Here is a 14,264-nt window from a genome sequence, read left to right as displayed (position 1 = left end):
TTAGTTAGTTAGTTAGAGATAGTTACTGGGGTTACTTTGTCTATGAATACTACTTTCAGAATTCAGTGATTGATAATACAAAACTCTTCGATTCTCGGAATTTTCATCCCTGATCAGCCATAATTGTTCATCGAGCTTAGCTCCTTGAGTTGTAGTATCCATTTACGTGCATCATCGTGGTCGAGATCGCGATGCTCGATAATACTCATTCGGTAACTGCATCCAAAGCTACAGTCAAATGATTGTGTCTCTCATCATTATGTTATTTTCTGTTCAACAAATGTGTAACTGCGTCCCTTATCATTACGTTATTTTCTGCTCAACAGATGTATGACGGCGTCCCTCATCATTACGTGGAAGGTTGTAGTATCCATTTACGCAGATCATCGTGGTCGAGATCGCAATGCTCGATAATACTCATTCGGTAACTGCATTTAAAGCTAAAGTCAAATGATTGTGTCTCTCATCATTATGTTATTTTCTGTTCAACAAATGCGTAACTGCATCCCTCATCATTACGTTATTTTCTGCTCAATAGATGTATGACCGTGTCCCTCATCATTATGTGGAAGGTATAGGCGTGTATGACTTATTTTGTTGAGAAGGGTTTTTTCCAAAAACAATTGGGACATAAAATTTGAGAATTGTGTTTCGTTTAGGTTATTTTTCAGTTGTATTGTGCTTATAGAGCTTGAATGTTTCATGCTTTCCTAAACTAGTCGACAATTGTTCCAGGGAACTATTTGATTTAAAAAAATAACTTTATACTTGTTTTTAGTATAATATTTTTATAAGACATAAATACTTTATTGAACATGTAGTATTATTATTTATAATAAATTAGTCATTCTAATTAATTAGATGTTAGCCATGTGTGTTCAATACGATACCTTAGTTATTTTTGTTAAAACTCAATTTTATTAATATAAAGATTTAAGTAATTCAGTTCAAAGTTCTAAAATATTTCTTGGTAGAAAAATAGATAGTTTTTCTTTTTTATATAAAATTTATAATTTATATTTTACAATCTTCAATATATTCTAAGAGAATACAATCATAAAATCCAGCAATTCACCATTAAAAACTTTTACAGTCAAATAAAAAAGGCCCTATTTGGTTGGTCATAACATAGTCATATACATTGGGGAAATAATTTACTCATGTGTGTTTAGTATTTATATCAAATCAATATATATAAAAACTTTCAGTTTCATTTATAAGTTATATATTTATTGAATAACATTAACATTTTATTTAACACACGTTAATCTTTTTGTTAGTCTGGTAACTCCAATCCTAAGAAAGAATTATTAGCATCATCCATCATACTTTTCTAATTCTTAAATTAAAGAATACAAGTAGAAGACGTAGAAAAACACTTTAATTTGATCTCAACTTATGATTAAATACTTCAACTTTAAAAATACACATCTAAAAATGTGTTTATGGAACCAACTTAAGCCATTATAATATAAGCTTCTCCACTTAGAACATATCAAATTTATACCTTCAAAAGTTAAAAAAAAAATGACAATGGACTTTTTTGAGTTTCTAGCTCCCCACTCCCCCACCCCAACAAAACCCCAACTCACCCACCACCACATAATTGAAAGAAAAAAAAAATAGATTGATCATTCACACAAGTTGAAAACTACCCATTGATAATGGCACAACTTGATCCCCCATATATCTTTCTTGATACATCTTTCAGTATTTTAAAATTTATTATTATTATTATTAATTTAAATTTGTATGGAATTTGATTTGATAAGAGGGTCATGGCACTAAATCTTATCAAAAGTTCTATATATTTATTGTTAAAACTCGAAACTTCTCATTTAAAATAAAGAAATTTAAACTATCCCACCATTCTTCTTGATACTTTTCTTGTAAAACTAACTAAATTTCATTTATTGACCCATCAACCTAGAGCTAAGTCAATAGCACATGGAGCATTATAGTGGCCCCATTTGACTCTTCTTATCATACTCCATTCATGTAATAGAGCTTGCTAGACACACAACACTCACCAATTAATTCCCTTTTTTGTAGAAATTCAAAATTTAAAATTTTTAAACTTTTATTCTAGCTTGAGATTAATTGCGGATATAATTTGATTCACAGTTAAATATTTATAAATAATTGATGAATTAATGTAAAATCAAAGTAAAAGTTATTGAATTCAAATAAATTCATAATCAACCTTCTAGATTCGTTCCGGCCTTTCTCACTTCTTATATAGGGGTTTGGGTGGGAGTTATTCTTGGAATGTTGAAGCATGGGAATAAACTTGTAATTAAACATATATTATATGATTTTTTTATTAGATAAGGGGTAGGGGAATTGAAGAGGGGATTACAAGGTGGAGAATCGACTCGATCCCTTACTGACAAGGTAAAAATCGAGGTAGTCAATCAATCGAGCTGCTAAGATCCTTTGATAAGTTTTATGGTTCACTTCATACCATGTATCACTACCAATTAAAAAAAAAAAGGTAGCTCGATGCACTAAAGCTACTGCTATGCACGGTGTCCGAAGAACAGCTCCACCACAAGAGTACGTAGCCTTACCTTACATTTCTATCAGAGCCTGTTTCTGAGATGACAACTTTACCAGTTACATGTGTCACTACCAATTATTATCTTTTATTGTAGTTTTACCATCTACCAACATTTTTGAAAATTAACTATACAGATGTCAAGTTGCTGCTACATTACATGGTGACAAATCGAAGCACCACAACAAGGTAAAAGTTCATTCAGCCAATCAATCAACCAACTAAACTACTAACATTCCCCGTTTACTGCCACTTGACAAAAGAGAGACAGAAAGTCTGGATTTGAGGCTCACTATATATATAGGAACTAAGTAGACAAATTTTTTCCATGTCCATTAATCAACCTAAAAATAACATGATAGTTTCTAATACATCCGATCAAATACACTCTGTAACCCAATAATACTATCCTTGATCACCATATAAAATTAATCGCGATAAAAAATACGTGAAATTAAGTTGTAGCTCATCAATACACCTCACACTTTTAACATTCTATACGCGCAAAGTTTGAACCACACGAAATTATGTGATACAAGTTTCTTGCTATGCAACATATTGACAGTATCATTATAACACCAGTATAATATAACACTAGTATAACAGAAGCAAATGAACTCCATCCAGCAAAAATCAAGAAAATTTTGCAGAACTGGAAAGAATACTGATGTGCATTGGAACAGCAAGGTTGTTTTGCTTGGCAAGCACCGGTTTCTACTATTCACCTAAAAACAAAAAAAACTTGCCGCAAGGGAAATGAAGATAACCAAACTAAAGGGCGAAAAGAAAATCTTGAAAGGCGAAGGCTCTTAGACCTTTAGAGCGTCTCTGAATCCGGTGCTGAAGCTGTGCTCTAGACCTTTCTTGCCACCAACAGTCACTGGATGTCCCTTTTGCATCATAGCGACAAACTCATTGTAATCAATGCGCCCATCCTGAAAATTTTTACAAGAGAAAATTGCCACGAATGAACTCATAGACTCAAGAAGCTTGTGTTGCTCGTATAAACATCATCGTTTTATGGTAAGAGAAGTGTAACATCATTATTAACCAACAAAGAAGTCATTCATGCATATCCCTCAAACTTAAGTGGTGATATCGACTACTTCCTCGACAAATGCCAACGAATACTGCTTTTTGAACATTTTTAGTAAGTCTCGTACCAAAAGCGCAAGGAAGTAGTAGTATTAGATTCTTGATATGAACTAGTCAAACTTTAAGAAAAGGATGTCATTTTATCCAATTAAAGAGCGTTCTCAGAGTACAAACTGACAAGTCCCTTATGCAGTCACTTGTTAAACTCCCTCCTCGGTCCCATTTCAAATTTTAAAATCAACAACAAAATACTGTGTAATCCCACTGGCGGGGTCTAAGAAGGGTGGTGTGTACCCTTTTGTCGCTCAGACTATTCAAAAAAAGTCAATGGGTGCATGTCGGATTCTCCAAAAGTAGTGTATTTTTGGAGAATTCGACCCGGATGTGGCAACAAAAATGAAGTGTCCGCACAACTTGGACTGTACCTTACTCATACCTTGTGAAGGTAGGAAATGTTATTTAAAATAGAGGTCAAGTAAACCTTATCAAAAATCAGGTATGTAAAGCAAATACAATAGTGAAGGAGTCATACTGAATAATGAATAAGAGAACAGTAATAATTATTGAAACAATCAATAATACGATAACTGAAATATTAAAATCAAGGAGAGCAAACATAGAACTTACATTGTCCTGATCAGCATCTCTTATCATATCTTCCAGATGGGCATCCCCGATGCCAAATTCCTCACAAGCTTGTTGAAGCTCATCTGCGGTGATGTAGCCACTGCCATCTTTATCGAAGTAAGAGAAAGCAGCAAATAGATGATCTTCTCTTTCAATTTTGTTAAAATGTAATGTTGCAGCTATAAATTCGCCATAATCAATTGTGCCACTGTTATCAACATCTGCCTACAATTTCAGACAATACACGGAGTTACATGAGGTCAGTATCATTTGGTTGAGCATGAGATGTAAGGATGGCATGAGGCTAAATGAATCTTATGATTTGATGAATTGATGAAGTACTGTATAAAGAGAAACCAACACAGAGAAAAGAGGATATCAAAGGCCAAATCGTTCCGTCTTACTTCCGGCCCATATTGATTACATCACATATAAGCTCACGAGCACAAGTTTTATTTCCAATTTACTAATGCAAGCTTCATACAGTACACCTTCACCTTCTGGCAATTAAACTATTCCCATAAAGTGAAATTTATCCAGTACTGATAAATAATTCACCTTTCGCCTTCTCAAGCTTTTGATTGAAGTTTTAGGCAATTGTTTTATTTAAGACATGGCCTTTGATAGTCGGTTATGTCAGATAAGAGTTAGTCACAAGTTCATGTATATTTGGGCCCATGTTTGACAAGCATAGTGGTATTATGTTTGATACCCATAAATAGGTAGTATCTTTTTTCTTTAATTCGTGAAAGGAACCATTCTATTGATTTGCACAAAAGATGGCGTCAAAGTTATTTATCTTGGCAGAATTCTCATTTCTCAAGAATCTCCCAAACAGACATTTATGATATTGAGGATTCATGCAGTCGACCCCAACTAGCTTGGGAATTGAGGCTAGTTTTTATCATTGTAATTCCCAACAATTTACCCAACTACTACATATACACAAATAATTTCCTCAGACCAAATACATAATTTTCCACCACTGTACGCATGTTCTTCACATGATACAAACGCCATTGAGAAATTGGCGATGATCTCTCGTGAGGAACGTTTGGAGGGACTTGTGAAACTAAAATTGTAGGATCTAAAACACTTTTCTCCCATTTTTGTTTTCCCTCAAACACATAAATCATGCGTCGTCGTTCTTAGTGCGCGTCCATAGATATCATGCTTGAATTAGATCGTAGGTCTGGAAAGAGACTAAAGTTAAGAGTTATTTCTGATACTTACTGCTTGCATAAGATCATAGATCTCAGATTCCTTGAGATTAGCGCCAACTCTTTTTAATCCAACTTTGAGCTCCTCAAAAGTTATCTGACCACTATTGTCTGTATCTATCATCTTGAACATTTCTTTCAAACCAGCAATTTCTTCTTCAGATAAGCTTTCAGCAATGACCTGCAAGACGTGTAACTCACAACATTTAGTGGACTAGTTTCAATCCACAATTTGTATGATTCTTAGACATGTGTATGAATCGTAAACTCACTCTCAAAGCCATCTTCTTGAGTTTGTTCATTGCAGAAAATTGTTTCATTCGACTCAGAACTGCAGAATCCAGCGGCTTATCTGGAGCCACACCATCAACTTGAACCCAGCGATGGCCTACGGAGGTACAAAAATCACAGGTAACTTTTATCCAAATTCACATCTTGAGAGAGATGTTTACAATGGGAAGGATTAAGTTCATGTTCAAAGGATTCTAGGAGATGCAAAATATAAACCATAACGTCAGAGTGTAACTTTCTCCGTTACATTAGTACAATTACATGATCCATTATGACATAAAACATATAGTAGTAGGAGATTATTGAGTATTCGGTATTGGAACAAAACATGCCAATTAGAACACAATGATATAGTATTCAGTGAGGAACTTGCTTCCTAGAGAAAATGTTTTCAAACACTTTAACCAACAAAACATGGGAATAAAACCCTACAAGAAGATTTAAGGTAGCACATGTGAATTACCAATATAGAAACGTAAAACCATCTCCCACTACTAAAACTGAATCCACTTATCATTTAAACAAGTCGACATATTGAACTCAATTATCAAATAAGACAAACTGTTGAGAATACTTACACAAGACTTCATGAGCCGTTAAACGTTTTCTGGGATCTCGAACAAGCATTCCCCTGACCAAGTCTTTTGCATCTTCTGAAATACTAGGCCATGGATCTGATGAGAAGTCGAGATCACCGTGCAGGACTTGTTCAAATATTCCTTGCTCATTTTCTGTATGATGGTTTATAGATTAATGCAAAGAGAAATCATACAAAAAGATAAGCTATCATCATAGATAGAGCAGCATTTGGTTTCCATAAACCTTTTACATTTTCCTCTTTCACTTTACTTCCCTTGCTGACAAAATTGGTTTAGTTTATGAAAATAGATCTTATCTTGAATATGCACTTATTCTTTTTCATTGAAACGTATGCATATAAAGGTTCCCAATTTTCTGGTGATTGCCCTTGAATCCTTCAGAGTCATCAGTAGAAGTCGACACAAAAGCAGCAAAAACTATGGAAATTTCAGCTGATCTATTATAAACTGCAGAAGAAGAGATAGTGAGGTAGTAATGGAAACGTGAAAATAAGATGGATAAGTGGAGTTGTGAGAGAGATGTTATGTGTCAGGTGTGCAAACAAAGTTACGCACTGATAGTTGAAAAGATGGAGAAGCTACATACATGGTGCAGTGATACTCTTATTTGAGTGAGGCCTTTTGCGGAAGTGTCACACAATGTCAAGAATATTATTAGGTTGACTTAGCCCAACAGGTGAAATTAGAGCCAATGGTTCGACTTGACGAGTATGGAGATGACTGTGTGATGGCATGTGGCTGGGTTCACTACCTTTACCATGCCAAAGGTACTTGGAGAAGCAGGTTCACAAGAAGAAGCTGGCTTTGGGCTCCAATGGCCATAAATGCTCGGTGGATGGCACATAATGAATCTTGAAAATTGATTCGTGGATAATGGTATCGGGCTGCACCATGATAATGGGATGCATGGAACTTAATTAGAAGTGGAAATCCATAGAACGTGGTAATGGACAGTGTGGAACTTAGTTCGAACAAAGTGGACAGTGTGGGACTTAGTTCGAACAAGTTCACTCATTGGAAGTTGAAAAGATTGGGAAACTACATGTGAGGAGTAGGGATATTCTTAACTGAATGAGAGTTTCTGGGAAAAATCATGTAGGTTTTGGCCCAAAGCGGACAATATCACACCATATTAAAAATATTATTGGGTTGGCCTAGCCCAACACTATGCACGAAGGGAATCCTGTGACAGGATCCTATAGACTAAATGGTAATATGATTATGGTAGTGCTAGCACCATGATTCGATGTCCCAGGAAATGGAGAAAGTTTTTCCCGATCTTTGCGAATATCATATCATCTTTTTCAGCTAAAATAACACAGGCCTAGTTTTCCTCTAGGATACTAATCGAAATGTAAACTCTGCACAGCTGAACAGAGCGAATTGCAGAATAAAGTAAAGAAGACAAGCGGCCTCAAATCTCACCAGCCCAGAAAGGAGGCACTCCACTTAATAAAATATACACAATCACACCAGCACTCCAGACATCAGCTTCAGGACCATACCGTTTTTTGAGAACTTCCGGTGCAACATAATAAGGACTGCCAACAACATCTGTAAACCTCTCACCTGTAAGAGGATACATCGATAAATAAGCTGTTTCAGGAGATTAAACATTAAAACTAACGAATAACATGGCACAGAGGAGAAAGAGATTCAAATTGCATCAGATGGTTATACAGGAGATTTATCAAGAGAGTTCGGTACAATATGAAAGCCAGTGAATTGGAACGAAGTGCATCTAAATCAAGATAAAATCTTGGACAAAGTCCAATAGAATGTGCATCATGAATACTGAGAATTAACACGCAAAATTCATTTATAGTACATGTCAGTGCTCATTGATCACCTTATCTAACATTATAAATTCCGTGCTCATTACACTCATTAAGCAAGACGGTATCTTAAAGTAGCTTCACCAAAGTAAACAATACACTAATCAAATTAAGTACCTGGTTTGAAGAAAACTGACAATCCAAAATCGATAGTTTTGAGAAGTGAATCCTCCTTCTGATCAACAAAAAGAAAATTCTCAGGCTTAAGATCACGATGCATGACGCTCAGCGAATGACAAGCTTCTACAACTCCAAAAATAGTCCTTGTGAGCTCAGCCGCTTTTCTTTCTGTATAATGTCCCCGTTGAATAATCCTATCAAAAAGCTCACCTCCGGCACAGTGTTCCATAACTACATGAACGGCTACAGCATCCTCATAAGCCCCTTTTATTGATATAACATTCGGATGCCCTGCCAAGTGATGCATTATCTGAATTTCCCTTCTAACATCTTCCACATCATCATCTGTTAACAACTTCCTCTTCGCAATCGATTTGCAAGCATACTCCTTCCTCGTCCCCTTCTCGATACATTTAAACGTAGTTCCGAATTGTCCTTGTCCTAATTTCTTCCCTATACTGAAAAACTCCTTTAAGTTGCCTGTTTTCTTCTGTAATACAGAATCAGTTCTAAGGCCTGCACTACCTACCCTCTTCATCTCTACCGGCTTCTTTGGCTTTACCTGTCTCTCTTCCTTATCCACCTCTTCCTTCTTCACCGGTTCCACTTCCTTCTGTTCCGACTTAGGCATTGTCATCTGTTCTGGTGCCCTATTTTGAACTGGCAAATCAGGGTCTTTTCCCGAGTCCGCTGTTCCACTTTTACTACTTCCACCATTAGTGGTGGAAGCAGAATCCTCCGGCACCCGAGACGGCCACATTGCAGCTGAAACAGACTGCAAGAATCTATTTCTAGAAATACTTGGTCCAACACAAGTGTTTCCCATTTAGTCCTAATTCCTAAATTCACTCTTTTTCAGTTCCTCAGTTTCAACATTAAGACCTTAGAATTGCAAAAAATAGCTCTACAATACCCCCCCCCCCCCCACACACACACACACAAAAAAAAAAATCCAACAAGATCTTGATTACTTCAACCAAACAATCCACCACCAACAAAAGGTCAAACCTTTTTCACCAAACTCAAAAGTAGTCAAAAAAGTACTAAAATCAAGAATTTGCTCAACTTCAAGCTTGCCTAATCAAAGATACAACAATCTTATACTCAAAAAATACTAAAATCAAGAATTTGTTCAACTTCAAGAATCCAAAATCATTACATAACTAATCAAAAAGTAGTAAAATCAACAACTTGTTCAACTTGAAGCTTAGCAAATCAAGATACAAGAATAACCCAAAAATCTTATCTAAGTAGTCAAAAAAAGTACCAAAAATCAAGAACTTGTTCAACTTCAAACTTAGCAAATCAAGAATCAAGCTACAAGAACAACTCAAAATCTTATAGTAGTCAAAAGGTACTAAAATCAACTACTTATTCAGCTTCAAGTTTAACCAAATCAAGATTACAAGAAACACACAGAAATGCTATCTAAGTAGCTAAAACTAAAGTTGAAACAAACACAACAACAATACCAATCAAGTGTTTCATTTAGTACTAAAAATACAAAAAGTACATCAACCTTCAAGAATATTGAGCACCCATGGATAAAAGATTGAATGGGCAATCTAAAGAAGATAAATAAATCAAGAAAAAAGACAAAGTAAAAGCCAAAGTACAAGAAGTAAGAGAAGAAGTCTTTTTGTTATCACATTGAGAAGGTCAAACAACAGCTTAGTAACTAAGGTTACAAAGGAAAAAAAATTGACATCTTGATTATACTAATAACATAGTAACAAAAAAACAATTTACAGCATATAAAATTAAGAATTGGTCTGTATCCCTTAATGGATATTCATTTATATATTATAGAAGAAAAATCTACTAAGCATGCATTATACTCATTGGTTTATTTGTTTGTCATATCTTTCTTTTTAGTTTGAAAAAAAAAAAATCAAATGACGCTCACAATAGTTTTATCTATAGAAAGATCGAATCATAATAATTTTACCTATAGAGGGAGCAAAAAATAAATTTTACTCTTCATTAAAATTTAGTAGCCGTTTGGCCATAAAAATTATTTTTTTTTTGGAGTTTGAGTTGTGTTTGATCATGTCTTTTTTGAAAAAAAATTTTAGATCTTTGAAAAAAAAATTTTAAATATGATTTTATATTCTTAAATTTTAAAAATTATCAAAATCACTCAACTATTAATTTACCTACTAACATACAACCAAATGTTGAGAAAATAATTTATATGTCTTCAATTGGTAAAATAATTAACAACAAACTAATTATTATGATTGTTATTCTTCTAAAATTTGAATAAAAATATCACAAGTACGAGCTAAATAAGTTTATTTAACCATAATCGATTAAATAGAGAAAATATATTTTGATAAATATGATTGATGGATATAAATATATTTTATATATTCTTAAATTTGTTGATGAAAATTCTTAATTACTTTCACTTGAATTAATTATTTTATTGAATTTGATCTTTTAAAAAAAAAATTTCACTTGAATTAATTATTTTATTGAATTTGATCTTTTAAAAAAAAAATTATGAATAAATTATTTCTGAATAGATTAGTGCTAATTTTTTTCTTTTTTTTTATTGAAGATATTGATTTTCCTTTAATATATATATATATATATATATATATATATATATATATATATATATATATATATATATATATATTGGGTAAAGGGAACAAACTTTTGTTAAACTAATTACCACACTTGTCTCTGTTCAAAATTCATAAAACCAAAATAAGGTAATGGTCAATATGGATCGTTACGTTATGTTTGATATGCTACTTTATTTACCACTTTTTAATAATTTATTAAAATCATCATAGTCATTATATGACATATACAGAAAATTAGAATGGCAAGAAAAAAATATTAAATTTCTCATTTTTAAATAACATAATGTACTAGGCTTCATATTTGTATAATATAGTTCATTCAAAATAAAAGTTGATATATTTCCGCCATAAATTATCATTTACTATTTTTTACTTCACGTTAGTAAATTTTGATTAAAAGAAGAAAAAGAGATTAGAATATCTGTAATAATTAAAAATGATGTTGTACCATAGAAAATAAATAATAATTTTTTTCTTGGTGGTTGGTTGTAGTTATAAGAAGGATTTGTGTAAAAATTTAAAGATTGAGGTTATATGTAATAATAATGAAAGTTGGAAATGGAAGTGGAAAATTGTGAAAACAACAAAAAGTTGTTTTCACATTTTGAAATCCAACTCCGGAATAATTTTCTGAAACTTCATGGTCAAATACTATAATTTTTGAAAAAGTGAAAAAAAAAATCAAAAAAAGGAAAAAAAATTATGGCCAAACGAGACACTCACAATAGGTTGAATCACAGTAGTTTTACCTCTAGAAAGGTTGAATCACAATAGTTTTACTTATAGCGGGAGCAAAAAATTAATTTTACTCTCTTTTGAAGTTTAGACGCTCACAATAATTTTACCTATAGAAACTGCAAAAAATGAATTTTGCTCTCTTTTGAAATTTAGACACATACAATAGTTTTACTTATAGCAGGAGCAAAAAATTAATTTTACTCTCTTTTGAAGGTTAGACGCTCACAATAATTTTACCTATAGAAACTGCAAAAAATGAATTTTGCTCTCTTTTGAAATTTAGACACATACAATAGTTTTACTTCTAGAAAGGTCAAATCTTTTATGTAGCATATTTAAAATCATAATATTGAACAAAATTTCAATACATCTTACATATTTAAGTTTGAGATTATAAGGAGTTGTTTAGTAGGGTGTATAAGAATACTATAAAATATTGTGTATTAGTAATACTTTGCGTTAGTTATGTTTGTATATTTTTTATGTAGTATTTGATTTGGTGTACTAAAAATAACCTGAATTGTATAATTTTTTTTTAAAAAAAATTACAAAATATCCTTTATAAATATGGCGGAAAGGAGGTGAAAAGGATTTCGAGGAACAATTGTGACTTTAACCATACTACTACTACTACAACAATAATAACAAACTCAGTGTATTCCCACATAGTGAGGTGTGGGGAGAGTAAGATGTACGCAGTCCATACCACTACCTCCAAAGAAGTAGCAAGGTTATTTCCGATAGACCCCCGGCTCAAGATAACCATGCTATTGCATGAGAATTCATTGCATTACTAATAGTCTAATACGATGAATTTCTATTCATTAGTAATATACTCTTTACTAATAACTAATATTAGCAATACACAAAGCTAATATAAATATTATTTTCTTAATAAACTCTATCAAATGACAATATTTTTTATATCAAATTAAGATTGAATAAATAAATTAAAACGAATAGAACAGAGTATAAATTTAGACATATTTTTTTTTTTCCATAAATATGGTTAGTTCCCATATAATGATAAATCCGAACAGACCTACAAGAAAAACGCGTTTTGGTCGGATATTCCAACTGTCCTAAGCTTTATTTCATGGGGATTAATTTTGTGTCAACTTTGGTTGGTTTGGCCCACCTTTAATTTAGTATCCTTCCATTTGTGAGTCAAACCAAATTATATAAAAAAAAAATTATCATAGAAAAATGAGTCAGAAGGGCCCGACAAGTTTTCAATTAGAAAAAGGGGACGAGTGAATTTGTTACTGAAAAAATTAAATCCCTTGGAACAATTGGGTTAGTTGTGGGACAACTACGTTAGTTGTCTGAACAATTTCGCGCAGTTATTGAACAACTTCTTTCAATTGTCGAACAACTAGGCCTAATTGTTCAACAACTAGGTGCAGTTGAACGACAACTGTGTCTAGTTGTCGAACAACTACCAAAATTGTTCTATAACTGGGACAAGTTGTTCGAACGAAAATACTTTAAAAAAAAAAAAACTAAAAAAAAAAAAAGTTCTTGTCAGCTTTACGCCTTACATGCAATAAAAACAGCATAGATTAAAGTAGAGTTAACTTCTCTTGGGTGTGCTTGTTGTAGATTTCATTTTAATTTTCGTGAATATCTCAACAATAATTATGCGTGAATTATGATCATCTAAAAATCTCTGAAAAATTCAATATTTTCAAATTGTTTCTTGAGTCTTGACAATATCATCAATGTTCAACTATATCTTTTCTGCACATTTGGAATCAATTGATTTTGAAAAAAATTGTCAAATTTACCCCTCTACTATATCTTTTTTCATATGTTTTCTTGTTGATAAGCACATACTGAAATAATTATAATTGGAAAATAGTGTGTACTATGGACCTACGTAAAATCCACAATTGTTGCCGGCCAATATGGAGAGTATTAATAATCAAAATGCAACTATTTATCAAAGCTTAGAAAATTGATTATTTAGCACTTAGTGTTTAATAAACAAATACTAATTTAACTATAATATAGGCAAAATAAAATAAGAATGTGTATATCATTTAACCATAATTAAGTAGTTAAAACTTATATTCAAGACACAGTTCGATAAATTATATAGAGAAATAAACTATCTTTTTTTGATTTGAAACAAAATTTTCGAGAAGTAACAACATCGTTCAGTTTACTTTCTCTTCTTAGCTCATCTCGAAGGATCTCACAGAGTTCACGACTTAGACCTGGATTCATATAATCGAATCCAACTAAACATAATGATTGACTACATAACATTTTATTTCCATGGTTCACGACATAGATAACATCATTCAATTTACTTTATCTTCACAGATCATCTCGAAGGATCTCACAAAATTTACGATTTAAGGATCTCACAAAATTCACAATTTAGACCTGAATTTATATAATCGAGACGAACTAAACATAATGATCGATTACATAACATCTTATTTCCCTAGTTAATCAAGGTGAACAAGCGTATATGTACGGAGAGAAGACCCCTCTAGATACGTAAGAGAATTTAACTTGTATACATAACTAAATTTTTTTAGTAAATATTCTGACTCCGCTATTGATCGTATTCATGACAC

The 14,264-nt window shown here is 32.6% G+C and overlaps 1 protein-coding gene across 1 annotated transcript; it reads right to left on the bottom strand.

The window, feature by feature from the left end:
• Nucleotides 1-3,030: 3,030 nt before the first annotated feature.
• LOC107870305 (calcium-dependent protein kinase 1) lies at nt 3,031-10,067 on the bottom strand. Its single transcript, XM_016716796.2, has 7 exons — nt 8,342-10,067; nt 7,815-7,958; nt 6,369-6,521; nt 5,772-5,887; nt 5,513-5,680; nt 4,280-4,504; nt 3,031-3,492 (listed from the first exon to the last, which is right to left on the bottom strand). Exons 1-7 carry the CDS (start codon nt 9,168-9,170, stop codon nt 3,367-3,369), a joined length of 1,761 nt encoding a protein of 586 aa, XP_016572282.2. The 5' UTR covers nt 9,171-10,067; the 3' UTR covers nt 3,031-3,366.
• Between the last annotated feature and the right edge of the window lie 4,197 nt (nt 10,068-14,264).

This window comes from Capsicum annuum, chromosome 5 (assembly GCF_002878395.1).
Source record: "Capsicum annuum cultivar UCD-10X-F1 chromosome 5, UCD10Xv1.1, whole genome shotgun sequence".
Lineage (NCBI taxonomy): Eukaryota > Viridiplantae > Streptophyta > Magnoliopsida > Solanales > Solanaceae > Capsicum > Capsicum annuum.
The sequence above is the reverse complement of the archived record's forward strand: the minus strand, read 5'-3'. Positions and strand labels throughout refer to the sequence as shown.

What these genes read in the sequence shown, in the direction of transcription:
- LOC107870305 (XM_016716796.2), bottom strand. Translation starts at nt 9,170, where the DNA reads ATGGGAAACACTTGTGTTGGACCAAGTATTTCTAGAAATAGATTCTTG. An exon ending in AGTGCCTCCTTTCTGGGCTG is followed by an intron (nt 6,522 to 7,814) that starts GTGAGATTTGAG and finishes ACCATCATACAG; the next exon opens with AAAATGAGCAAGGAATATTT. An exon ending in AACGGCTCATGAAGTCTTGT is followed by an intron (nt 5,888 to 6,368) that starts GTAAGTATTCTC and finishes GTACCTCCGTAG; the next exon opens with GCCATCGCTGGGTTCAAGTT.